At 39.9% G+C, this 23,853-nt stretch overlaps 3 protein-coding genes across 3 annotated transcripts; 2 read left to right on the top strand and 1 right to left on the bottom strand.

Annotated features, from left to right (window-relative positions):
* The first annotated feature begins 498 nt into the window (after positions 1 to 498).
* On the top strand, positions 499 to 11,995 carry cavin1b (caveolae associated protein 1b). The gene is made up of 2 exons (XM_049760187.2): positions 499 to 1,316; positions 9,476 to 11,995. Exons 1-2 carry the CDS (start codon positions 783 to 785, stop codon positions 10,346 to 10,348), a joined length of 1,407 nt encoding a protein of 468 aa, XP_049616144.1. The 5' UTR covers positions 499 to 782; the 3' UTR covers positions 10,349 to 11,995.
* Positions 11,996 to 12,511: 516 nt separating this feature from the next.
* On the top strand, positions 12,512 to 19,278 carry LOC125991783 (signal transducer and activator of transcription 5B). Its single transcript, XM_049760185.2, has 19 exons — positions 12,512 to 12,675; positions 13,254 to 13,388; positions 13,551 to 13,707; positions 13,776 to 13,865; positions 13,984 to 14,161; positions 14,284 to 14,414; positions 14,699 to 14,850; positions 14,907 to 15,062; positions 15,173 to 15,352; positions 15,460 to 15,547; positions 15,618 to 15,740; positions 15,823 to 15,915; positions 15,985 to 16,191; positions 16,272 to 16,366; positions 16,508 to 16,650; positions 16,813 to 16,968; positions 17,056 to 17,107; positions 17,182 to 17,289; positions 17,383 to 19,278. Exons 2-19 carry the CDS (start codon positions 13,261 to 13,263, stop codon positions 17,504 to 17,506), a joined length of 2,361 nt encoding a protein of 786 aa, XP_049616142.1. The 5' UTR covers positions 12,512 to 12,675; positions 13,254 to 13,260; the 3' UTR covers positions 17,507 to 19,278.
* A 778-nt stretch (positions 19,279 to 20,056) lies between these two features.
* LOC125991787 (ubiquitin-conjugating enzyme E2 D3) lies at positions 20,057 to 23,280 on the bottom strand. Its single transcript, XM_049760189.2, has 7 exons — positions 23,075 to 23,280; positions 22,345 to 22,408; positions 21,987 to 22,018; positions 21,789 to 21,866; positions 21,157 to 21,262; positions 20,985 to 21,078; positions 20,057 to 20,908 (listed from the first exon to the last, which is right to left on the bottom strand). Exons 1-7 carry the CDS (start codon positions 23,096 to 23,098, stop codon positions 20,863 to 20,865), a joined length of 444 nt encoding a protein of 147 aa, XP_049616146.1. The 5' UTR covers positions 23,099 to 23,280; the 3' UTR covers positions 20,057 to 20,862.
* Positions 23,281 to 23,853: the final 573 nt, after the last annotated feature.

Consider the following 23,853-nt stretch of genomic DNA (forward strand, 5'->3'; position numbering starts at 1 on the left):
AATTTTACCAAATCAAATAGTTTATTATTAATCATTTTCTTCACAGTATTATTTGTACACTTTTATTTTGAAGGCCCTTTGCAGAAACACATGGAAGCATGTAGGAAAAATAAAATGAATGAATGAGTGCATGAGTGCATGAATGAATGAATGAATGAATGAATGAATGAATGAATGAATGAATGAATGAATGGACAACATCGGCAAGGCCGCCTCACAGTTCAGAGGTTGTGGGTTGAAATCCAGTGTGTGGAGTTTATACATATGTGTCTTTTAAGAGAATGGTACTACGAGTGACTTAATTGATATTTCTGTGGCTCTAAATATTTGTATACACAAATCAATCCCACTGATAGCAGCAAAAGGGAGGAGCTGCATAGCCTAACGTGGACTCTTTTTTTCCCTTCACTGTGTCCATCCCAAATTTGTGTATGGGAGGGGAAAAGGGAGGACTTTAATGACAGGGGGAGAGGCGAATGGAAAAAAGGAGAGTGGCTAGAGAGAGAGAGAGAAAACACTGTTGGTTGCAGCTTGACTTAAGGGTTTCTCTGCCTGGTGAGGCATTCACATCCCAGAGCTCATGTGGTAACGTGCAGCTTTGCTTGGCACCACCTACAAAGTGGCCTGAACACAGGATTTGACAAACACAGAGGGTGTGCATTTATGCCTGAGGCAGAGAAGGATCTCAGAAAGTAAGAAAGGCACAGTAGCAGGTGAAAAATACAGCAGGAGTCAGCAAGAAGAGCAAGTGAAGATCTGTTACCACTTGAAACCACACTGACATGGCAGCAATGGAAGCACTGGAGTGCTCAAGCGCTCAGCTCGAGCCACATTCCCTCACTGAGATCTCCGACGAAGACGAAGTCAACATCCATCCTTCCGAAGATGAAGACGATGTCCTTGCAGCGGCAAAGAGAGAGTTGTCCGCCATGGAAACAGAAGGCGAGGCCGCAGAAGACAAGGATGAATCGGGCAAGGTGGACCAGCAAGTGAATGGAGTGCTGGTGCTGTCTTTGCTCGACAAGATCATCGGGGCCGTGGACCAGATCCAGCAGACCCAGACCGGGCTGGAGTCCAGGCAGCAAGAGATGGAGCGCTCGGTGAGCAACATCCAAGGCGAGCTCACCAAGCTGACCAAGAACCACAGCACCACATCCAACAGCGTCAACAAGATGATGGAGAAAGTGCGCAAAGTCAGTGTCAACGTCAAGACTGTAAGAGCCAACTTGGAGAAGCAAGGAGGACAAATCAAGAAGCTGGAGACCAATGAGGCCGAGCTGCTAAAGAGACGCAACTTTAAAGTCATGATCTATCAGGTGGGTGAAAGTCTCCAAGTGACTGAAAGGTCTGATGTATGGGTGTGGCCTTCTTCTCAAAATTTGTACTTCTTAATATCCAACAAACGTAAAAACATGCGTAGCTTTAGATGGAAATCATACATTGTTTCTTTTGCATGAACGTTGGATTAATACGATGGACGTCAATTTACGCAGATGACTTGCAAGGGTGTGGCTAAAATGTTCCAGTGACGGTCTTGCATAATTAAATAGGGTTCATGTTTTGATATATATACGCATTTTTTTATTTTATTTATATACGGCCCAAGTTTATTTAATCACAGAAACATCTCAAAGGGCTTCACATGCTCACAGTTGACAAATATTAACGACACTCTGATCTTAAACCCCCAGGAGGGTGAGGAAAAACTGAAAAAACAAAATGGGGAAAACCCAGTGAAAATAGTCAATATAAAAAAAATATATATATAAAAACACAATACACTTATTTGTTTTCCCATACTGTTGAAGTTCAATTAAAAAAAATTACCAATGTATTTTAAATTTTTTCTTGTTTCCCCAAAACATTAAAATATATATATATTTTTTAACAATTATGGTATGTGGTGGACAATAAGTAACTTACCATGTAGTGGATTTGTTTTTTGATCCCAGATGTTGCATTACACCCCCCCTGCCCCTGCCCTGCCCTGCCCTGCCCTGCCCCGCCCCGAGTGTCCATTGGTTGAGCACATGGAATCCACTCCAGGTGCCTTCCAAATATTTTCCTTCCATAACACATGATGGATAGACCTGAACAATACAAGCCTTCACATGTGAGAATGCTTACTGCATGTCAAAGTCATAGAAAATCCATCAACCCATTTTCAAACCTGGAAAATAGTGTGTTGCAGGTTGTGTTTAAGGTAATAATTAAAAAAAAAAAAAAATACAGTGCTGTAGTATATTTGAAGAGGAAAAAAAATGCATGGCTTTGATGGGAATTCAGGGGAGCCCTATTTTCTTTTTTTAGCCTGTGAGGCAGCAGTGTGATGTGTAATAGCTTGCAGCTTTTTTGCACAGTGGCGCTAGAACATTCAGAGTTTCCACCCTTGACTCAGACATCATGTCTTGGACCAACATCCCTCTCTGTTTCTTTCAGTCTCCATGCAGCTGCTCACATGGGAGAGAGGGAGCTCCACTTTTAGGCACTTGAGACTAACTCGTGTCTGAACTTATAAAATACAAGTCAGAATTTACAAAAAACTTTAGGAGAGTGCCCACTTATGCTTATAATTGATCAAGAAAACATGTCTGAGTTTGAAGTCTGGCCATTATTATGGTAGACAAAGTTTTACAACAATCACTTGGGCTTGTTCGTCCTCTAACACACTCAAATCACAAGTTTGATGTCGTCGTGAAATGTAATTACGTTTCCGACTGCATACTCTGGAAAAACAAAAATAACTGCTCCCGTTGCCATGACGACCTGGAACACAGCAAAGGAGGTTGAATGAGGCCAGTGACTTTGCCGTACGTGGAAGATTAGTACCGATTAACACTAAGTGAACTTAAAAAAAACAAAAATCTCAAGTATAATGTCAAATTCAAAACTATTCTAACCCTGATGACAACTAAAACATACAAAGCAGGCACTCTGCTGCTAATAAAAACACACTAAGTGGTGTTTATTGCACGAGACGCTCCATGCAGGGAGGACACAGCACGACAAGTGCTTTGTAGTTGAACTTTATTTCATCTTCTCACTTTCTCCCGAAAATATCTTTTTAGAGCCCAAATGTACTATCACCCATGCCCTGCATTCCGATGTGCCTCGGGGACCATGCGTGCACCTTTGCCCCAAATATGGCCATGTGCAAGACGGACACTACCCAATAGAACGTGATAAGACGAGATAGAACGAGAGGACGATTAAGTGCACTGTGAGAATATGTGACCCCTCTCACGGAACGGTGATGGGTCGAAATGCTGATGTGTAAAGGTGCGAAAGGAATCCATCCTGACTGTGATCTTGGGTGTGTTCTGATGAAAGCATATTTAGACAGCTGATTCATAACACAGGCAGCCATTGTGCTCTCTTGCCTACTCATCTTCACGTGGAACAAGTTTGCTTCCAATACTGATTCCCCTGTTCCTCCCTCTCGACACCTCCGCACATGTGGATAAGTCACATCTTTTCCTCTTCAAGCTGCCACGCCCTAACTCGCCCTTTTCTTACATTTGACTCCTTCCATAAAATCATCAGCAAGAACATTTTGCTACATTGTTAAGAACTCGAAAGCCACCACGCACAAACCCCCTCCTCTTTCGCAGGTCGACCCAGGCCCAAATATGGACATCATCTTCTCAAAAGCTCTGGGCTTACTTTACAAGCCAGATTGTGTGAAATGTTCTTTCGACAGAACCCAGTACGTTTCCTTTTTGTTTTTCTTCCAAGGTTCATTAGGTATAAACTGTGTGTGTGTGTGACAGCAGGGTTAGGAAAGTCAGGTCAAAATTGAGGGTGAGAGACAACGGCAATGTAAGAGAGAGAGAGAGAGGTCTAAAAATAGCGGTCATCTCATACTTGTTTGATTGTGAGAAGGAAAGCGCTATTGAGACCATGTTCCTGTTTAGTCACGAAGATCTGACGTAGGGCCTGAAGAACATGCGTTGAAATTTACACCACAACAGTGGATTGTTTACATCAAATACTTCCTGAGTCTAATATGGACAAGAAAAGGGAACATGTAAAAACATTCATTCTTAGCAGAGTTGGGAGCAATTTGGAAAAGGTTTTGGATTTTAAATGATGTACTATTTTTTGGAGCACCCTTGTGGGGTACCAACGCAACCACAGTAGGCACACTGGTTTACTGACAATATGTGCTTTTGTGGCAAAAGGACTGGGACTAAAAATAAAAACAAGAAAGGTTTTCCAAACAATTCTTGACTTTGTCTAAAAACTTGCTACTGATCAACACTGTGTGACACTCATGTGATGGCAAATCAAAGTTAATTTTTCGCACTATACCATGACAAGATCAACTGAAAGTTGGTAAGAATGTGGACTAGTTCATCATCACATGATTTTTTTTTTTTTAATAATTATCATTAGAAAATAATTACTGAAGCAGAAATGTTAAATGTCTGGACTGTGATTATTGAAAGAGTGTCTTACACAAACTACTTTTTCATTTCTTGACTTTTTCCCACAAGTCAGATACAGATGAGTCATACTCCCAAGATGTGGTTAGACTAAAACCTAATCACATTTGTTCTCCTCATGATTCGATTGTTCATGTGATTTTGGTGCTAAATACTTAAAAGGGCATTCAAACATTTATTTGATAATTAAAACAACCTTTTTTTCCCCTACTGCTTAACAAATGAGACTTCCTTTGATACATCAACAAGTCAGATGACTGGTGTTCATGATGTTGGAAATATTTAAGATAGTTTTGCAGTCCGACTGCTCATTTTGTTTGATCGTTTCGTGGTGTGTTTTATTTTGGAATATTATTAATTATTTGCTCCTCGTGAGCCCAATTCTCCAATGTGTATATTTTCGTAGTGGTCCAATGCAGGTTGTTGCCATGGTCCTGAGTCATTTTATTTATTTGTTCAAACTTTCCTGGTTGCAATAGTTTTGGTATGTGTTGTTAATCCTTCCAGGTGCCCAGTGTGTTAGTCATTCCTTCATTTTTGCCAGATTTTTTTTTTCTTCCTCACTTATACCTTTGTTGATTGTGTGAAGGTGTAGTTCAATTCCACTTCAAATAGTAGGACATTTGCATTTTGCAATCACATGTAGCATTGCTCCAGATTCACTTCAGTGTAAAAAGTCTTTTCACTTGCTTCATTGACCAATGTCAATAATCAAAAATAGGTTGGCCCTAAAGGAGGTTCAATAGGGCACAAACAGAAGTTGAGGAAACCTCTTTGGTTCCCAGCTATTGAAATGCCAAGCTCCTCCATTGTTATTGAGAAGACTAACATGAGGTATCCATGGAAACAGCCACTGTCATGCTACTCTGGGTCCATGTCACTGTTAGTCAAGTGTAGGGAAATGTACATAATATAGGTCAAGGGGATGGGGAGCAGGGCAATTGTCAGAATCAGATGACTCGGAGGACACCCTTGCAGGCACGGGAGGAACATGCAAACTATATACGTGCATTTGTTTATATTTTTGTATGTAGCGACATGAAAGTACACGAGAAGAATGACGACCCTGAAGCAAAGTATGCGGTGAACGCAACCTCCAGGGCTAGCCAACAATTGCAAGCTGTGTCTTGCAGGATAAAAGCGAAAAGGAGTCAACGCTCCACAGCTTCCTCACTTGAGCATGTCCGCAACCTTGGAAACACTTGGTGAAATCTTTATTTTCTGTTAGATTCATGGATGCATAAGAACAAAGTTGCCCTGTTTGAGTCTACATGATAAGTCGGAGTCAACACACTGGAGGTCAGCACCATCTTTGTGAAAACTACACCAGAAGTGGAGAGAAAATTTATCTACAGTCATTGGGGGGGTTATCTGGAAGTAAAACACAGAGAAATATTTGTTATGTTACCATGGCGACGATGCTGATCTGTCTCATTGGCACTGATCTAATATGCCGCATTTAGACTTCTTTCCTACTGCGGCGGCAAAGAAACTAAACGGGAAAACAAACGCAGGTGTGTAGGGCGAAGGAATGAAGGGAATTTGAAAAAAAGAACAGCAGAGAGAAGTAAAAAAAAGAATGTATTAAAGCCAAGAGGGAGAACGCACGCTAGCATGCAACACCAGAGCGGGTGACTCATCCGTTGCTCCCCCCCCCCCCCCCCGCCGCCGGGGGGGAGCTGTGGCATGCCATCACTTTATATAGCAATCTTGCTCCCTCTGCTTCCAAGTCTCTGATTGAAGGGAACTACTGGAAAATAAGGAGAGGAATAGTCAGTTCCCTCCCAAGATTTTTATGCTGCTGCGTGTGACCACCGCACGCTTTCCCATGGTACTCTCTTGAGAAATGTGTTTCCCCCATTTGACAAAGCCATGACGAATACCCAACTATTTTCTCCTGGGTTGAACTACGACTACAAAGTCATCTAAAAATATCTGTATAAATAAAAGTAAGTATGTAAAAGTGAACCAAATAAAAATATATATATATTCAATTTCAAATCTAATCCAATCCGAACAAAATGACAACTTTAAAATACAAGGATGATCTTGTCTTTAAGAAATGAAGTTGTTTCATGTCAGCCTACAATTCCATGACCACTTGGCAAACTATGAAGTCACTGCACATGAGTTGTGAAGTAAAAAAAAAAAGAAAAAGAGACTGAATGGGTTGATTTAGTTGGCCTGTATAAAATGGAAATATGCTGTCCCCATTTGCCTCTTGAACCACATTCAGTTCCTCTTTACATCATCATGACGATTTTGTGTTTTCCTGGATTTACTGGAAAATCCCTCAATTTGCGTGTGAGAGATTGTTTTGTGTCATGGAATGCAGGTACACTACTGTACATGCACACACACACACACACACACACACACACACACACAGACTCACAAAGACATCTGGCGAGTTCATGGTAGCTTAAAGAGGAAAAGAGTAACAGAGAGAGGTGTGTTATGACGGGATTCCTGATGAGAGCTTGCAGTGTGGGCTCAGGCTCCAAAGCTTCCATAGAGTGGACAAATACACTCACTCACTCACTCGCACACGAGTTGCACACAGAAATCATCACTTGCAGAAAAAGGAGATGAATTGTTGGACTTTTTAGTTTTTTTTAAACTAAAATGTCGAGTTGAAAGAGTGGATGAACACATGGCCGCAGATGGCAGAAAAGCATGCCTGGAAATTATTGTTGTAGCGAAGTCCCCACACTGATTAAATACCACAATGACTCATTGGACTCAAGGCCAACATGAACATGTCTTTATTGGGACACATCAAATGCATTTAGTCCATGTTTGCTCCAAAAGGCAGTCAGATAGTTTTAACTTGCCTTTTTTTTTTATTCTGTTATTTTTATATTTGGTTTTATTGTTTTCATATATACTTTTTTTTTCAGTTTAATTTCTATTAGTTTCAGTATTTTAATATTTCTGTTATGCAAGATTTAAAATAAAAGCTCACAGTAAGGTTACAGTATTGCCTAATTGGAAATTAGACAAAAGATAGCATTAAGTAGGTCGCTAGGAGATTGGCACAATTGGACTTGAATAAAATTAACCCTTCACACGTGAAAATATGCAGATAGGGAGACAGTTGGAATGAAAACAAAAGACATGGATTCGTCTGAAAGGCTGGTGCGGGTGGGGAGAGGAGGATGGATCCCGTCACCATGAAAGAGAAATGCTGCGTGGTGCTGATCGCATCATCCAGCTGATCTCAGCAACTCACTCGCAAACTTTAACCCCACACATTGTTGGCTTTTAGAAGAAATACACTTCATCTTTCATTGTTTGATTCAGGCTTATTTAAGAAATATGAGTAGACACATAAATGGCATGTTTCTCTCCTTTTATAATAATACAGTTTGTTACTGTAGTCATTTTTCTCAGGTCTACTAGTTCGACAGCAAATCATAAATGTTGTTTTTTTTTGCTAGCATAAAAGAGCTGCTTCTGCAGACAATCAAATAAACACACACTCACACCAGCAGTGCATACCTCATTTGTCTATTTTTCCATGGCTCAGAGTGTGTACCTTCCTGCCTTGCCTGTCTTTGGCAAAGCAGCTTTGTGGAGAACAATGTCCCATTAAATTAGTCGGGGAAGTCAACACACGGTGAATGCTTGAACTTTCTCAGATAGTCTCCACACGAGATTTCAATGCACAAATGTAAGGTCGAATCCTTCTCGGTTTAACAAACAACCACTGTCAGCTGGTGAAATGAAAAAACAGTCAAGTATGACTCATTTAAAGCAGGAAGTCAACTCTGTTTTTTGTTGTTGTTGCAAAAACATGTTCTATACGCCTTTACTAGTCCAAACATGGATTCGGATTAGTTTTGTGGAGTACAAATAAAGCAAAAAAATTCTTTCTTCTAATTGGTTAAGATTACTTACAATGACAAATTAAAGTGCCAAATACGTGGAAAGCCATTTTGACCCTATGGTTCAAGCGATGAAGAAAAACCCATTGACATTTCAATAAGACCTCGCAAGAATTTCAGCACGGCAACTATTTTCCATTTTCCTTTCAACACAGCTGGTCAGGAAAGCCGGGATTCCTCTTTCAAGGTCAAGTTTACCCAAGACACTGCAATACAATACCTTCATAAAACCGCCATCAAGTCTCAACCGAAAACAATGGAATCCAGACCCCCTCCACTTTGCGCCCCACCCTCATCTCCCTCGCCTCCAGCTCCGGCCGGCCCAACCTTTTGATGCTATCATCTTCCTGCTAAGCAAATTTCCACCTCTCTGAAGCATCATCCAATTTGTGCTGGGACTTAATTCATGCGACAGGAGAGCGACATATCTTCCTGTGTCTTTTGTTCGGGTTCCTGTTTTGTTCAACTCAAGGAAAACACGCAACATGCACAAGTGTCGCCTTACGCGAGCGAGCACATCCACCTTCAAGATTGACCGTGATGGAAAAAGGAAGCCCACCCCTTACATGTCTTTTCCATCCCTTCATTAACGATCCATAGTTCATTGTATTCCAAAGGTGAAGGGTCACACAAAAGGAAAATGCCTGTGGAAAAGTGAGAAAGATGGCTGGGTGATTGATGGGCCAAGTAAATGAAGGCGATGGGAGAAAGAAAAGAAAAACAAGACTGATATTGCTAGCAATCTGTTTATTGCCTAGCCTATACTGTATATCATAATAAAAGGCGTTGACAGCCCTAAATATTGCACAATGTGAATATTTGTGTTTTATCTTTATTACAAGTGGGCCTCTAAAACCCTAGTGGGGAAATTGCTAGCCATTTTTTCCCAACATGCATAGACAAGTAACATTAGTCACGCCATATATTAATGTGAGCAGTGGGGAATGCTTATAGGTGATGATGTTTGTGCACAACCCAAAGAGATGTTTCCATTGCCTCACCTTAGTCAACGTGCATTCCTCTCTGTAATAGGTCCCTCTGGCATGAAGTCTGTGAAATGTTCTGTCAAATGTGACATCTCAGTTTAGCATTAGATACTCTAAATCTGTCATTATATTCATATTTTTGTCATCTTCTCCACAGGATGAAGTCAAAGTTCCCTCAAAACTCAACGTTTCCAAGTCCATGAGGGTGTCTGAAGGTGTATCAGGAAGCAGAGGAGGTAGTATGCTAGAGCTTAAGGAAGCGACGGAGGAACCCGGAGAGGAGGGCGAAGAGGGAGAGAAGGAAAACAAACCTACAATAGACCTTTCCTCGGATGAGGAAGGAGTGGACATTGAAGGCGTCCTTTACGAGACCCGTGCCGAACGTATCAAACGCAGCAGCCTGCAGCGTGTGCAAACGCTCAAGACCGTATTCTCCAGGGAGAAAATGGATAAGACTAAGGCAAGGACCAGGGAGAACCTGGAGAAGACCAAGCAGAAAACCAAAGACAACCTGGAGAAGACAAAGCAGAAGACAAAGGCAAATCTGGAGAAGACCAAACAGAAAACTATGGAGAACATTGAGAATACAAAGCAAAAGGCCAAGAATAACCTGGAGAAGACCAAACATAACATTGAGAAGAAGATGGGAAAGCTTGGAACTCGCATGACCGTCAATCCGGAACGCAAGCAGAAGCTCCAGGTATCCCGTACCAAGATGCAGAAAGCCTTCACGCCGGACCACGTGGTCTACGCCCGTTCCAAGACTGCCGTCTACAAGGTGCCCCCCTTCACCTTCCATGTCAAGAAAGTCCGCGACGGTGCCGTTGAGGTCGTCCAAGGCACTGAAATGGTGGAGGTCTCCCAGAATGCTGAGCCCTTCAATGAAGTGGATGAAGAAGTGGAGGAAGGCGGCGTGGAGCTCGACATGGAGATGATGAATGGCGGAGATGATGAAGATGAAGACGAAGAGGAGGAGGAAAGCCATGATGTGATGGAGGATAACGACGAGAAAGATAGAGACAGCGACTAGATCGAGAACAAGGAATTTGCCAAACGTCTTTTACAACACCCCTAAGGTTCTTTTGTAAAAACTGAACACATCCATTTTGTTCTCCTTCAATTTGATTCTAATTTTGTTATGTTTCCTCTTGTTCATTCACAACATGCTAAATTTGGCAAATATCAGAATTTGAATATCCATTGATCAAGTCTATTTACTAGTTTGCCCATAAACTCACAAGTGATGGTTGTTGTTAATTCACCCAACAATTAGTTCATGCTTAAGATGTTGTACGTTAGGTTTTCTACGTAATCCCAAATTGTAATCCAGAAAAATAAAAAATAACCCAATTTGGATCAAAAGGAGCCCCACCCAACTTTTGAGCCATTTTGAGCCCAAATGTTTTCCGAACAGAAGGAAGTTGGAGTATAGACAAGTATGAAGCCTGCAAAGGTGCCACGACAGTATTTCTTTTCCATCTCACAATGACCTTTAGTCATTTACATGATGTACGTATGTAAATAAACAGAATGATGTGCAGTGCCACAAACAAACATGATGTGGCTTGTCAGAGAATTCATGGAAATAATAGATATGGAAATATAAGTACCAACCGAATTGCAACACAAGGCTAAAAGTTCAGTTCTCCATATTTTTTAACTTTCTTATTTCATTTAGAAACCAAAAGTACAGAAACTATCCACAAAACTGATCACAGGATTTTGCTTCAGATAAAAAAGCAATTGTATCTAACCAACTACCTATCATTTAATCAATTACGATCTCTAATTCCTTTCTTTTTATTTTCCAAAGAATTGCGAGCAGGTTTAGATTTCAATTTTTCACATTTCCATGTATCATTTTTATGTTTCTATCTTTTTTTTTGTGTAAACTGAGATAAGGACCAATAAGTTGGGCAAGCTTCATAACACTGCATAGACTGTTGAATATCCTTAAAAAACCTGATAGTGAATATTAATTGCAAAAGATTGTGTAGCGTTGCAGTCCGCTACTGCCCCCTGGGGGTTGATTTCATAATGGTTTTGTCTGCAGTTTATTTCAGCTTTTCGTGTTACGCCAAGCATTTCAGTCAAAATTGTTTGTTTAAGCTAGTCCAACAATTTCCACATTTATTTGACCAATATTCAGTTGTATGATTTGATAAGTGCCTTGTGGGTTGTGTAACTCACTAAGTATTTAGTATGTTCTGCAATGACTGCATTCCTTTGGCATACTAAAATAAAAGTGAATTTGCAAGTGATTTTTTTTAAATATATAGTCAGTCAAACATGGAATAAGGAGGGTAGGATGTAAGCCAAATAGGAGGAGGAATAGAATGTATTAAGTGACAAGTCCTGCAGTACTTTGATTGTCAAAGCTTATTTCCAGCACAGAAACGTTGAAATTGTGTTTGTTTTTGTAAATAATCACATAAAGGGTCACCATTTTAGCATAATGCGTAAAGCTGCTGGCACATATCCTGCATTTAGAAGTTTCTTGAGCCCAAATTGACACGTGCCTGAAATAGAAGATATAATAGTCTAGCTTTTTAATGCACAATTTATCTTAGTGGTTTAATGATCGGCACTTCAAAGTGAATTAACATTGTTGTAATTGATTATCGTACAATGTTTCATTGCTTAACCACTAATGAATTAATAAAAGCTATTTAGTTCAGTGTTGTTTGTGTGTGCCTCCTTTTGTTGTCGTTTTAAAAAATAATAATTTATAAATAATTCACAATGCAGAATATCAACTATCATACACTGTCACACACATACTAGGGACGTATAAATACGTATATAGCTTTAAGTATAGTAAAGTAAAGTTTAGTAAACTGCTTTCAATCATTATGTTCAAATAAACAACAACAACAATATATAACAAGAGGCAAAAGAAAAAATCTAATCTTATTCCACTGGATGGTAGAAGGTAAATAATTAACCTTTATTACCACTTTTGCAAGTAAGTAGTGAAATATTTGCCTTGGTTCAATAAAGGCTGGGAAACACTGCTTCATGTGATTTGTGGAGTTTTGCTGAGAGGCAGAGCTAGGAGTGGAACTAAAACGCAATAAATTAAAGTGGATTCCCGTCATAAATGTCAATAATTAATTACAATCAATAATTATTTTTTTAAATAAAGCCATTCAAGAGCGTGTTTCTTTTATTTTGAAAACCAGAAACGGAAGCTGATCCTATTATCGACTCTTGACGTCTCGTTGCAGCAACAGCTGGCATCGCAGAATGTTGCGCGAATGTCAACAGCGGTGACGTTTAAAGTTGTGTTTACGTGTTGTCCGTCCGCCACTTATCTATCCATGGTGTGTCTGTGAGCTGTTCTGCAGCCTTTAAAAGGTGAGCTTGATCCGCAACTATACAAGTAAGCATGTGGCGTTAGGGGAGTTGAAGTTTCAATTGCATTCTCTAACTTGACAACTGTGTGACTGAGCTCGACGATGCTAGCGAAGATGATAGCATACTTTAGCTAGTTAGCACAGCGCACGCTCAAGTCCCACCCAAGTTAAAATAAAGGGGAGGAAAAAAAACTCAATATCGCCCCACTATTCAATGGATGGGTTTATCGGTGCAACAATATATGGGAAAATAATTCAATGTATTTCACTACGTGGCAATCCCTGATCCCTGGATGTGCACTAAGACCATCGTTAGCAAACTAAAACATTCGATCAACTTAATAGCAAGCAGACCAATAAGAATCTGCTGTGTGAATTGAACGAAAAAGCCAAGTTTCATAAGAAATATAGCTTTAAAATCCGAGTGGTCCAGTCAACAATAAACTGTTACCATTTAAGATGTGCATTAAAAAGCATCAGGACATGCATGCGTGTCAAACATAAATGAAAAGACTCTGTTTTGCTTTGCAAGCACGCCCCCTCATGCTTTTCCTGTGTCCCCTTCCCCCTCTTCCACAGGAGCACCATGGCAATGTGGATCCAAGCCCAGCAGCTTCAGGGTGATGCATTACATCAGATGCAGGCACTCTATGGCCAGCATTTTCCCATTGAGGTGCGCCACTACTTGGCCCAGTGGATTGAGAGCCAACTCTGGTAATTTCACTTTCTGTTTCAAACACAAAGCTCCATGCCATAGCTACATGGATCATGGAGCTGTGACCATGCTGGCCGTGCCATATAAATCACCAAATAACTACATTCATAATCATAAATTCATATCGATTTGAGTTCTCCCATTTGTGCCATTCATTAAAGGGATTCGGTGGAGTTGGGCAACCCAGCAGAGGAAGCCAAAGCCAAGCGTTTGCTGGACAACTTGGTGGCAGAGCTTCAGAAGAAAGCCCAGCTTCAGGGGGGAGAGGATGGCTTTCTTCTTAAGATCAAGCTAGGACACTATGCAACACAGCTAAAGGTAAACCTAGCATGTTTTATGACCAGCATCAAAATGGATTGTAAATCACTGTTTGATTTTAAATGCAGAGCACATACGACCGCTGTCCTTTGGAGCTAGTGCGCTGCATCAAACACATCCTGTGCTCCGAGAAGCGATTGCTTCAGGAAGCCTTAAATGTAAGTATCGAAGCGACTTGGTATCAAATAAATAAAATTGCAACTGGTCACCTTCCTGTGGAGGTGTTTGGCATTCAACAATTCTCAATTCCTCATTTATTTATTTTTTTGCGCTAAGGCAAATTGTGTGAGTGGGGGGCAGGTCATAGACAGCCTCTCCCAGCGCCATCAGCAGATCGATCAGACCTTCGAAGAGCTCCGATTAGCCACGCAGGAGACTGAGAATGAGTTGAGGAAGCTGCAGCACAGCCAGGAGTACTTCATCATCCAGTACCAGGAAAACCTGCGCCTGCAGGGTATGCACTCCATCAACAAATGTATTATTTGGAAATGCTCTTAAGGAAACAAAGAGCAGCTATTCCCCGAATCAATGATGGTCAAATACTTTTTTTTTCCCCCCTGGCTCTAATTTGGTCAGCCCAGCTGAGCAGTCTGAGCTCGCTGCCTCCAGCTGAGCGCACCCAACGGGAAAGCGCACTCCAAAGCAAGAGGACCACTGTTGAGGCCTGGCTCGCCAGAGAGGCTAGCACCTTGCAGAAATATAGGCTTGTATGAATAGCCAATATCATTTCTTTGCTAGTTTCAACAGAGGTGGCAAATCTTGGTCAAGAAAGGAAGTAACAACCCTGCCACTGTTTGGCTTTAACTCCTAGAATATTATTTTCCAGTGCCAGTCTTGCCTGTAGAACAATAACTCGTGTTTTACGCTGGCTCCGGTTTCAACAGCATACTTGAGTAAATGTTTAAGCAATGGTGACATTCCTTTTCACAACATACATTTTCCAAATATCTAAAGTACATTGATACAAGTGCGTCTCATGGTGCGTTTGCAGGACCTGTCAGAACAACACCAAAAGACCCTAACCCTTCTGAGGAAACAGCAGACTTTGATCCTAGACGAGGAGCTCATCCAGTGGAAGAGGAGGCAGCAGTTAGCTGGAAATGGAGGTCCTCATGAGGGAGGACTCGATATTCTCCAGTCCTGGTATGCATTCAGGATGGAGGCTTTTTGACATGATTTCATGTATTATTATTTCTTAGGTGCGAAAAGCTGGCAGATCTGATCTGGACCAACCGACAACAGATTCGACGCTGCGAACATCTCACTCAGCAGCTTCCTCTACCGGGCCCCATGGAAGAGTTACTGAGCAAACTCAATTCAGACATCACCGATATCATCTCTGCCTTGGTTACTAGGTGAAAATAAAACCTCAGTCTAAGATCCCTCGCTATTAATCCAAGTCATATAGTCATGCAAACGGTTATGGATGTTGCTCTTCATGTTAATATGTCCTCCTTGGTTTTAGCACCTTCATCATTGAGAAGCAACCGCCCCAGGTGTTAAGAACCCACACCAAGTTTGCTGCCACCGTACGACTCTTGGTGGGCGGAAAGCTCAACGTTCACATGAATCCGCCTCAAGTCAAGGCTTCCATCGTGAGTGAGCAACAGGCCAAAGCGCTACTCAAGAACGAAAGCACACACAGGTGAAGGAGAAGAAGCCAGACCTTCTTGCTCTCTGCTTTGTTAAATCATGGAAAATGATATTAAATGTCAAGTTCTTTCATTTTTTTTCCACCTCCACATTTGGTAGCGAAAGCAGCGGTGAAATCCTTAACAACAACTGCGTGATGGAGTATCAGCAGGCCACGGGAGCTCTTAGTGCACACTTCAGAAACATGGTAGGAAACATTCAAACAAAATGCTGATGTTTTTATTTTTATAAATGTATCAATTTATTTCTGCGTTCAGTCCCTGAAGCGAATCAAGCGTTCGGATCGTCGAGGTGCCGAGTCAGTGACTGAGGAAAAGTTCACAGTTCTGTTCGAATCACAGTTCAGCATTGGAGGCAATGAACTGGTCTTCCATGTTAAAGTAAGAGCAATCTTCAATTTCAATGTGATAACTAAATTGGTTATAAATCATATTTCTAATGTAAGATTGCTTTGACCTGCAGACGTTATCACTACCCGTGGTCGTGATAGTCCATGGGAGTCAGGACAACAACGCCACAGCAACAGTACTTTGGGACAACGCCTTTGCCGAACCAGTGAGTTGGATACGGCAGACTTAATCAAGTGAAATATTTCCATGAATGATTTGATTCTTGTCTCTTCAGGGCAGGGTTCCATTCATTGTACCAGATAAGGTACTCTGGAGCCAGCTCTGTGAGGCCCTTGATATGAAGTACCAGGCGGAAATGCACAGTGAGCGTGGCCTGTCCGAGAATAATCTGGTTTTCCTGGCACAGAAAGCTTTCACGAGTACAAGTAACAACCCAGAGGAATACCGCAACATGAGCATATCTTGGGCCCAGTTTAACAGGGTGAATGAAGCCAGCGACAAAAATACTCTTTATAGTCGTAGAAGAAAAAAAAAAAGCATCAACTTGACTCTTTTGAACAGGAAAGCCTACCTGGACGCAACTTCACCTTTTGGCAGTGGTTCGATGGAGTCATGGAACTTATGAAGAAACATCTCAAGCCTCATTGGAATGATGGGTAATTCATGTTTTGTCCTTGTTGTTGCAGCAGTCAGACTTCATGATGAACTGTCGTAGAACCAAAAATGCAAATAATAATCAGCACGTTCCACTTGATGACTTAAAACTTCTATTAAAATGTCATTTTGAATGATTGCAGGGCCATCCTGGGGTTTGTTAACAAACAGCAGGCACAGGATATGCTCATGTCCAAACCTAATGGGACATTTCTCCTACGCTTCAGTGACTCAGAAATTGGTGGCATCACCATTGCGTGGGTTGCAGAGAATCCCAACAAAGCAGGTACTGAATCAACTGCACATCATTAGATCATATTATGGATTATATAATGTACTTTTTTTTTTTTTTACCATCTACATTACCAAGTCCAATGACACTTAAATTGTTTGATCTTTTTCAGCAAGTGTTGGAATCTAATTGTATGTTGTTCCTATGGGTGAACAGGTGAAAGGCTGGTATGGAATTTGTTGCCTTATACCACCAAGGATTTCTCCATTCGTTCCTTGGCAGACCGCATCAGCGATCTGAACCATCTCCTGTTTCTCTATCCCGACCGACCCAAGGATGAGGTCTTTGCAAAGTACTACACACCACCTCTCTGTATGTATTTCAACGTATCATGTGAAATAAAAAAATACAGAATTGATTGAAATATTGAATCAAATTCATCCTTATTCATTTGACCAGCAAAAGCAGTGGATGGCTACGTGAAACCGCAGATCAAACAAGTTGTACCAGAGTGAGTCATCGATGGAATGCCAAATGATTATTTTTTTTGACATATCTATTAAAGTCCACATTTCATTTTGACAGATTCACAACCCCGAATCCTGAACCTAGCGGAACAACTCCCACATTCATGGACCAGTCATCTTCTCCCTCTGTGGTTAATCCCAACAATTTTGCCGCCTACCACACAATGTGAGTGAGCATGTACACTTATTTTACAAACACATCTCTGAATAAAAAAAAGTAGCTCCATTTTAAATGTGCCATCTGCTGTTGTCCTCTCAGGGGGGATGCCATGTTGGATGCAGAGGGAGACTTTGACTTGGAGGATACCATGGATGTAGCCCGACATGTGGAGGAGCTTCTGCGTAGGCCCATGGCCAACCAGTGGAGCAGCCAGCAGTCCTGAACGGGGGGATGCATCCTATCCACTATCTCTCTTTGGCGCAAATGTATTTTCATAATGGTCAGGTATTCAACAAACATCCATGCCTCAAACTCTGACCGCAACTTGTCCGCCGTCTCTAACCTGGGCAGCAGTATTGGTGCCTTTAAACTGACTCTTTTTTTTTTTTAATACACATTTGCATTCAAATGTTCCTCACTGGCTTTTATCAGGTCGATGCGCAGTTTACATTTGTCAGTATTTTTGTAAATTCAATCTATAAAGCACACAATGGAAGCAAATCGAGCCTATCCAAGCTGACTTCTATATATCCTGGACTAACTGTGTCCTACATAAACAATGATTCACACTCAGATTTACACAAATCTGGAGTTTTCAATTACCTGGGAGGAAGTGTCCGGAGAAAACCAACACAGGATGGCTGGAGCTCCCATTCCAACTGTGAGGCGGATGTGCTAACCACTAGCTCACTGTGCTGCCCACCAAGTCTTCATTTTCCTGAAATTATTTGTTTTTAAATGTCAAGAAATTGATTTGCAATTGTGCAGGCGGATGACATGTATATAATGCTTACTGAACATTTACATCCAAACTACTAATGGATACATATAAACATACACATGTTGGACATTAATATGCATACATATTGTATATATGCATACTTATACATAAATAGTGGCTATATACAGCGGCTCTCAAAACTCTACACCCCCCCTCCTGTTCAAATGCCAGGTTTCATACAGTCTATAAGCTTGAATTTTTTTTTTTTTTTTATATAATTCATGTGGCAGTGTATAAGACTTTTTCTCTTTTACTACATCATTGTTGTGACTTTCAGAATTTATTTTGTTTTTCCATTATGACCTTTCTTTAATTGGCTGGAAGAAATTACAATTTTCTACTCTTTTGTTTTGGGCTGTGGCTTAAATTTAATATAATATAGTTTCATGTATTACCAAAAATGGTTCCTTGCTCTATGTTGGGCAAACGAGCACTTCTTAATGATTATCTCTTACCATGCTGCTTTTCTTTTTGCATCACGTGGCCTCCGCAATCACCAGATTTTTAGTCTGCATTTATAATATATAAATATGAAATTTCATGCATATAATAAGATCAATATATACTAGCTCAATTTCAAAAAAATGCAATTTATGTGCAAAATGGACACAAAATATTTTTGCTTATTGTGAAGGATGGGGGAAACTTTAAATACTGGTCTCGAGTATTTTTTTAGGTGGCATTTGTTCTTTTTAGGGACATTTAATTTGGTTATATTGTGTTGCTTTAGTGTCGTGTGTAAAATGATGGGACACTTGAAGCTATTTACAGTCTAGCTTAAACATAGTAAGATCAAATTACTAAATATGTATGATTCCAACGCCACTTTGCATTACTACAGGCCACCATATATCTTTTTTGTTTTGTGGTGTATTCCAAAAGGATAAATAAATGCCACTGTGGTATTATAAAGGAAAAATCATAAATACTGTCGCGGTTTATCTTTATCAAAAGCTGCCTGGTGAGTTGAATGAAATGTTGCCTTTGGTGCTGGGACTGTAGCCTTAAATGTGAAAAATATTTTTTTATGATACAATATGACACCTGAGAAAATGAGAACGCTTGAGCAATCATACCACCTAAAGTGTTTAATTTTGCTAAATAAAACCTTTTTTTTTTTTTGTCAATGGGTGCCTGTCTGGCTGAATACATTGTAGTTGTCAGTTTTCTTTCCTCCTGTTGATTATAAATTTGAGCCTTGATGCTCCAACTCACCACTTATGTTCGTTCTAGTTATTTTTCTTGGTTGTAATGAAATAAAATGACTTTAAATGTGTCATGTTTAAAGGTATCATGGTTCTAAATCCTTCCATTTTACATTTTATTAATTCAGTTGTGCTCTCTATAAGCGGTCCCCAACCTTTTTCGCGCCACGGACCGATTACATGTCAAACAATATTTTCACGGACCGGCTTTTATATAAATAAATGTATAATAAATATATAAATACGATTAATACGACTGGCATAAAAACAAAAACTCACCATGAAGTATCTGCTTCGTAGCTTTGTTTTGGTAGCCGGAGAAAATCCCGTTGGAAAGGGAAACAGTGTTTTTAGTGCTTTTGTGGCGAGCTCGGGATATTCTGCCTTGATTTGAATCCAGTTTTCCCAAAGAAGCTTTCCAAACATCTCTTTTTCTTACTCATTTTTGCTAGCTTCGGGACGGGACCGGGACAAGCGTCTTGACGTGAATTCACCTGGGTCAAGAGACACAGGTGCGCCGACGGATGTAATTAGGAGGGAATCCCCAATTTTTTAAATATTTTTCAAAATAAAATCTTACTCATTTTTGCTAACTTTGCGGACTCGACTGGGGAAACATGTCATGTGACCGGGACGAGCGTCTTGACCTGAATTAATTGATCGTCGATAATATATATATATATTTATTATTTTTCTGAACAGCAAAGCTTTTATTTTTACACTAATTTTCATTTTCAAAGAGGGGAAAAAGATTTCAAGAAAGCTATTAAAGCAAAACAGTTGGAACTGGACTGTACCATTCTTTATTTTAGTACAAAATTTGCCATGTAGGCGTCAAACGTGAGAATTTGTACAGGAACAACAACAACATAAAAAGATTTTCACACTTTCTGGAGTTTAGATGAATCAAATCAATCTAAGTGTCAAAACAATTCAGGTACACCCCTTAAGACTGAACTAAAATTCTGATTTCTTATGTTTGAATAATAACCAAAAAAAAATTCAGTAATTCTCGAGGAGACAAGCCACTTTTTTAAAATGGCAGCTTTACAATGATTTTCCCAGATTAGTAAAATAAGTATACTTTTTAAAATACTGTAAAGAACAAGAAAACAATGAGATGATTTCAAAACTGCTTTTGATGTTTAGGGAGACAGTACCTGTTCATTATTCCATTCAGCATACAGGAAGTAAAACAAAATGAAACTACGTTCAAGTTATGCTGTTAGAGGAAATAAAAAAAAGTGTCCATTATAATTTTTAGAAATACAGTCAAGTTTAGAAAAGCAAATTTGGCATTCCTCCTTGTGCCTGAATGGCAGCTTTTTTATATATATATTTATTTTTTTAATCAAATGACAAGAATGCTACATAGCGGTTTCTAATAGCTGGTTTTAAAGGAGAATTCAAAATGACTAAAAAGCACCAAAACACGCTGCTTTACTTTCAGCTATGAGCCTCACGATGAGATAAATGTCATTGAATATTGTTGATTGGAGGTTATTCAATTCCTTACTATATTTTACAGTGTTTTGTGACTTTTTAAAAAAAAAAATAAAGGAAAAAAATATGTTTATAATGCAACTGTTTTTGTTACATGGCATACTTTTGGGTCCATTCTTTTGCTACTTTGTTGTATCTGAAGAGAGAGAAGAGGAGGAAACATTAAGTTCCACAAACATCCAAAATGGCAGACTTTGGATGTGCGTACTAACTTGTCTTTGTCATTCTTGTACATCTGTGCTATATCTGGAACTAAAGGGTCATCCGGGTTTGGATCACACAGCAAAGAACATATGGACAATAGCACTGAAAAAGTCAAAAAACAATATATATATATATTTATATCTCGTTGGTCACAACATGAAGCGAAAACTCCAAACCTACCTTTTGACACAGTTAGCGCAGGAGACCACTGCGACCGTAGAATGTCCAGGCAAATACTCCCATTGCTGTTGATATTTGGGTGATAAATCTTTGTTGTAAACGCTACCTGGAGAAGAGAAGATCATATTATTAGTTACTATGTCTCTGCACTGACAAGAGACTCGGCAGGGAATGTTAAGTTCCACAGCAAGTGCAAGACAAAATGGAACCTTGCACCTCGTTCTACTTGCGCATCCTCAAATATTTTCTCACCTAATCACCCAGCTCTTTTTTCTGTATATTATTAAGGTTTGATGTGACTTTAACGACCATTGCCAGGAGCCAAGACAATGTTATTTTCTTGTTTGCTCTCTGCACTGTGGCAATATTTACTTTGGCCACTAGAGGGCGTATGTAGGCTACCTGTCAGTATATTACAGCATGAATATTGCTCATCGTAGTTATTTAGGAATTGCAGTCACGTTTTTAACAATTTATATGCTTGTTTGTCAGGAGGACGAATTATGCTAACAGCTACTTATCTAAAAAAAAAAACAAAGATAAACAACACAAAATCATTTTTGCCAAGATAAGCAATGGGACTTCACCATTTTGGTATTAAATGTGAATTTAAAATGATCAATGCATCTCACCTTTGGTGGCTTGAAGGGGTAGTCGGTGGGGAAATGAATGGTGAGGAAGAAAACACCTCCTTGGTAAGGACTGTCCCCCTGACAGGATATGTGAGAAATTGCACAACTGCTTAGACATTATAAGTATTATATTAAAGTGATGCATGAGGAATTGAAATGTGTCACAGCCCAGTTAAGAAAAATTAAAAACCTACTCACCGGACCCATTATTGTGGCCTGCCAATGAAACACTGAAATCAAAAAGGAAGAGACAAATATAAAAGCAGAAGAAACCTGTAAGTGGCTATGCTGGCCTTACTCCGACCAACCAAAATAAATCTGATAATCCGGTGGAACATCTGAAGTTGAATACCTCCGTCATAAGACTGAGAATGTGACCTAGCCTTTACAGCACGCAAGATGGAATATGAGATGTCACAGCTCAATCAGTGAGCAAAGAATTCAGCCCTTTTTTTTTTCTCTTTGCATATGACAAATAACAAACAAATAAAATGACTATTACCCTTGCCAATGATCTGCATCATTGTGAAAAATGAACTGAAATGTGTTTACTCACAGTCATCGCTCACAGGTCCAGCAGAACATTGTGCTGGAGGGTCTCTCTGCAGGTCCTGCAGCTCCTGCTCAACAAAACAGAAAAGCTGCTGTCACTCATTCACTTGAGTATTTGACTTTCATTTAATTTAATTTAATTACGCTGCCTACGACAGTTACTACTGAACAAAACACATCCTGCAGTTCACTAATTAGTTTTTAGCAGTTAATTGTTGTTCATTGATGGTTCCAGGAAATGTTCTGATATCTGCATCGTTTCAGTTTCTTAATAAAGGTCTGCTTGACGTCACTTATTGGCAATTTCAGGTTTACATAAACACAGCAGTTACTTAATTGTACATATGTTTATTGTAATACGAGACTAGTAAAACCAGCTTGTAGTCGTTTACATACCACTATACAGTTTCCAAAATATAGCTAATTGTTGTTGACAGGAGATACCTAAAGCTTGATTTTCAACTTTGCTAGCAAAAGTGGTCCAACAGGAACGCTTGCAGGTATGTCTCAATTGTGCTTAGCTTAGCAAGCTAACCTGAAACTTTGAAGTTGTCATTCTCTGCCTGGTTTATTTATGGAAGTGTCAACAATCATATTGTTGGTAAAACCGTTACTGAGTCCCGCCGAAGTTGTTGAAATGCGGGGAAAGCGAGGAAACAGTAGCAACAGCAACTTTGTCTAATCATTAGCCTTCGATGGTCCATTTATCTGCCGCTAGCAAGCTAGTCAGTTACCTTATTTATTCTCTTCAGTGCCATGTTGACTGGTGTAGCCGAACTTCAACAAACTTCGTGTGACTTTATTCGTTTCAATTTGGATAGAGTGTCACGATCAGTAATTGTAGTTCATTTCCTTGCCCGGCAGCCGGTTTACGGTTTGTGCATTTATGAGAGCTCTTTTGTTTCCGCCTTCTGTGTTTACGGTGGCCAGGCCGAAAGGCATCATGGGAAGTGTAGTTTACCCAGCTCGAATCAAACACACGTTGACGTTTCATTGTGATGCAGTCTTTAAATTGCATGCTGTCTCCAAGAAACCAATGTAGCCGACTTGAGAAAGATTCCAAACTCTGACAGGAAATGATTTAATGATCAGTTTTTGTATAATTTTGGAGCAACATGTGACGTAAGATAAATGCACACATAAACCTCATTATGTTGTTATGAACAAATGCAGACAATGTCAACTGTGTGTATTCGTTATCTCTGTGAAATTGCATTTCTAGCAGATAAGTCAAATTGTCTGCTATTACAGTGTGGTAATTTGGGTAAATGTGGTGAGATGAGTTATACGCTTCCTCAGGATGTTGTTACAACTTATCTTATTTAAGCAGTAGAAGAGGACTGTGCCGAGGCCAAAGGTACCGATTTAATATTCATGAATTAACTAAAAGTTTATTAAATTAAACACATCATCCCTAAAATGTACATATCTCACCCCATTCAAACACAGAATGTCATATTTCACATTATTTTAGAATATATATTTTTTTAAGCACAAACATAATGTGATATCT

The sequence above is a fragment of the Syngnathus scovelli genome, chromosome 21, assembly GCF_024217435.2.
Source record: "Syngnathus scovelli strain Florida chromosome 21, RoL_Ssco_1.2, whole genome shotgun sequence".
Taxonomy (NCBI): Eukaryota; Metazoa; Chordata; class Actinopteri; order Syngnathiformes; family Syngnathidae; genus Syngnathus; species Syngnathus scovelli.

What these genes read in the sequence shown, in the direction of transcription:
- LOC125991787 (XM_049760189.2), bottom strand. Translation starts at nt 23,098, where the DNA reads ATGGCACTGAAGAGAATAAATAAG. An exon ending in AGGCCACAATAATGGGTCCG is followed by an intron (nt 21,867 to 21,986) that starts GTGAGTAGGTTT and finishes ATATCCTGTCAG; the next exon opens with GGGGACAGTCCTTACCAAGG. An exon ending in TGCGCTAACTGTGTCAAAAG is followed by an intron (nt 21,079 to 21,156) that starts GTAGGTTTGGAG and finishes TGACTTTTTCAG; the next exon opens with TGCTATTGTCCATATGTTCT.
- LOC125991783 (XM_049760185.2), top strand. Translation starts at nt 13,261, where the DNA reads ATGGCAATGTGGATCCAAGCCCAGCAGCTTCAGGGTGATGCATTACAT. An exon ending in TGGATTGAGAGCCAACTCTG is followed by an intron (nt 13,389 to 13,550) that starts GTAATTTCACTT and finishes CATTCATTAAAG; the next exon opens with GGATTCGGTGGAGTTGGGCA. An exon ending in CTCGATATTCTCCAGTCCTG is followed by an intron (nt 14,851 to 14,906) that starts GTATGCATTCAG and finishes ATTATTTCTTAG; the next exon opens with GTGCGAAAAGCTGGCAGATC.
- cavin1b (XM_049760187.2), top strand. Translation starts at nt 783, where the DNA reads ATGGCAGCAATGGAAGCACTGGAGTGCTCAAGCGCTCAGCTCGAGCCA. An exon ending in TTAAAGTCATGATCTATCAG is followed by an intron (nt 1,317 to 9,475) that starts GTGGGTGAAAGT and finishes TCTTCTCCACAG; the next exon opens with GATGAAGTCAAAGTTCCCTC.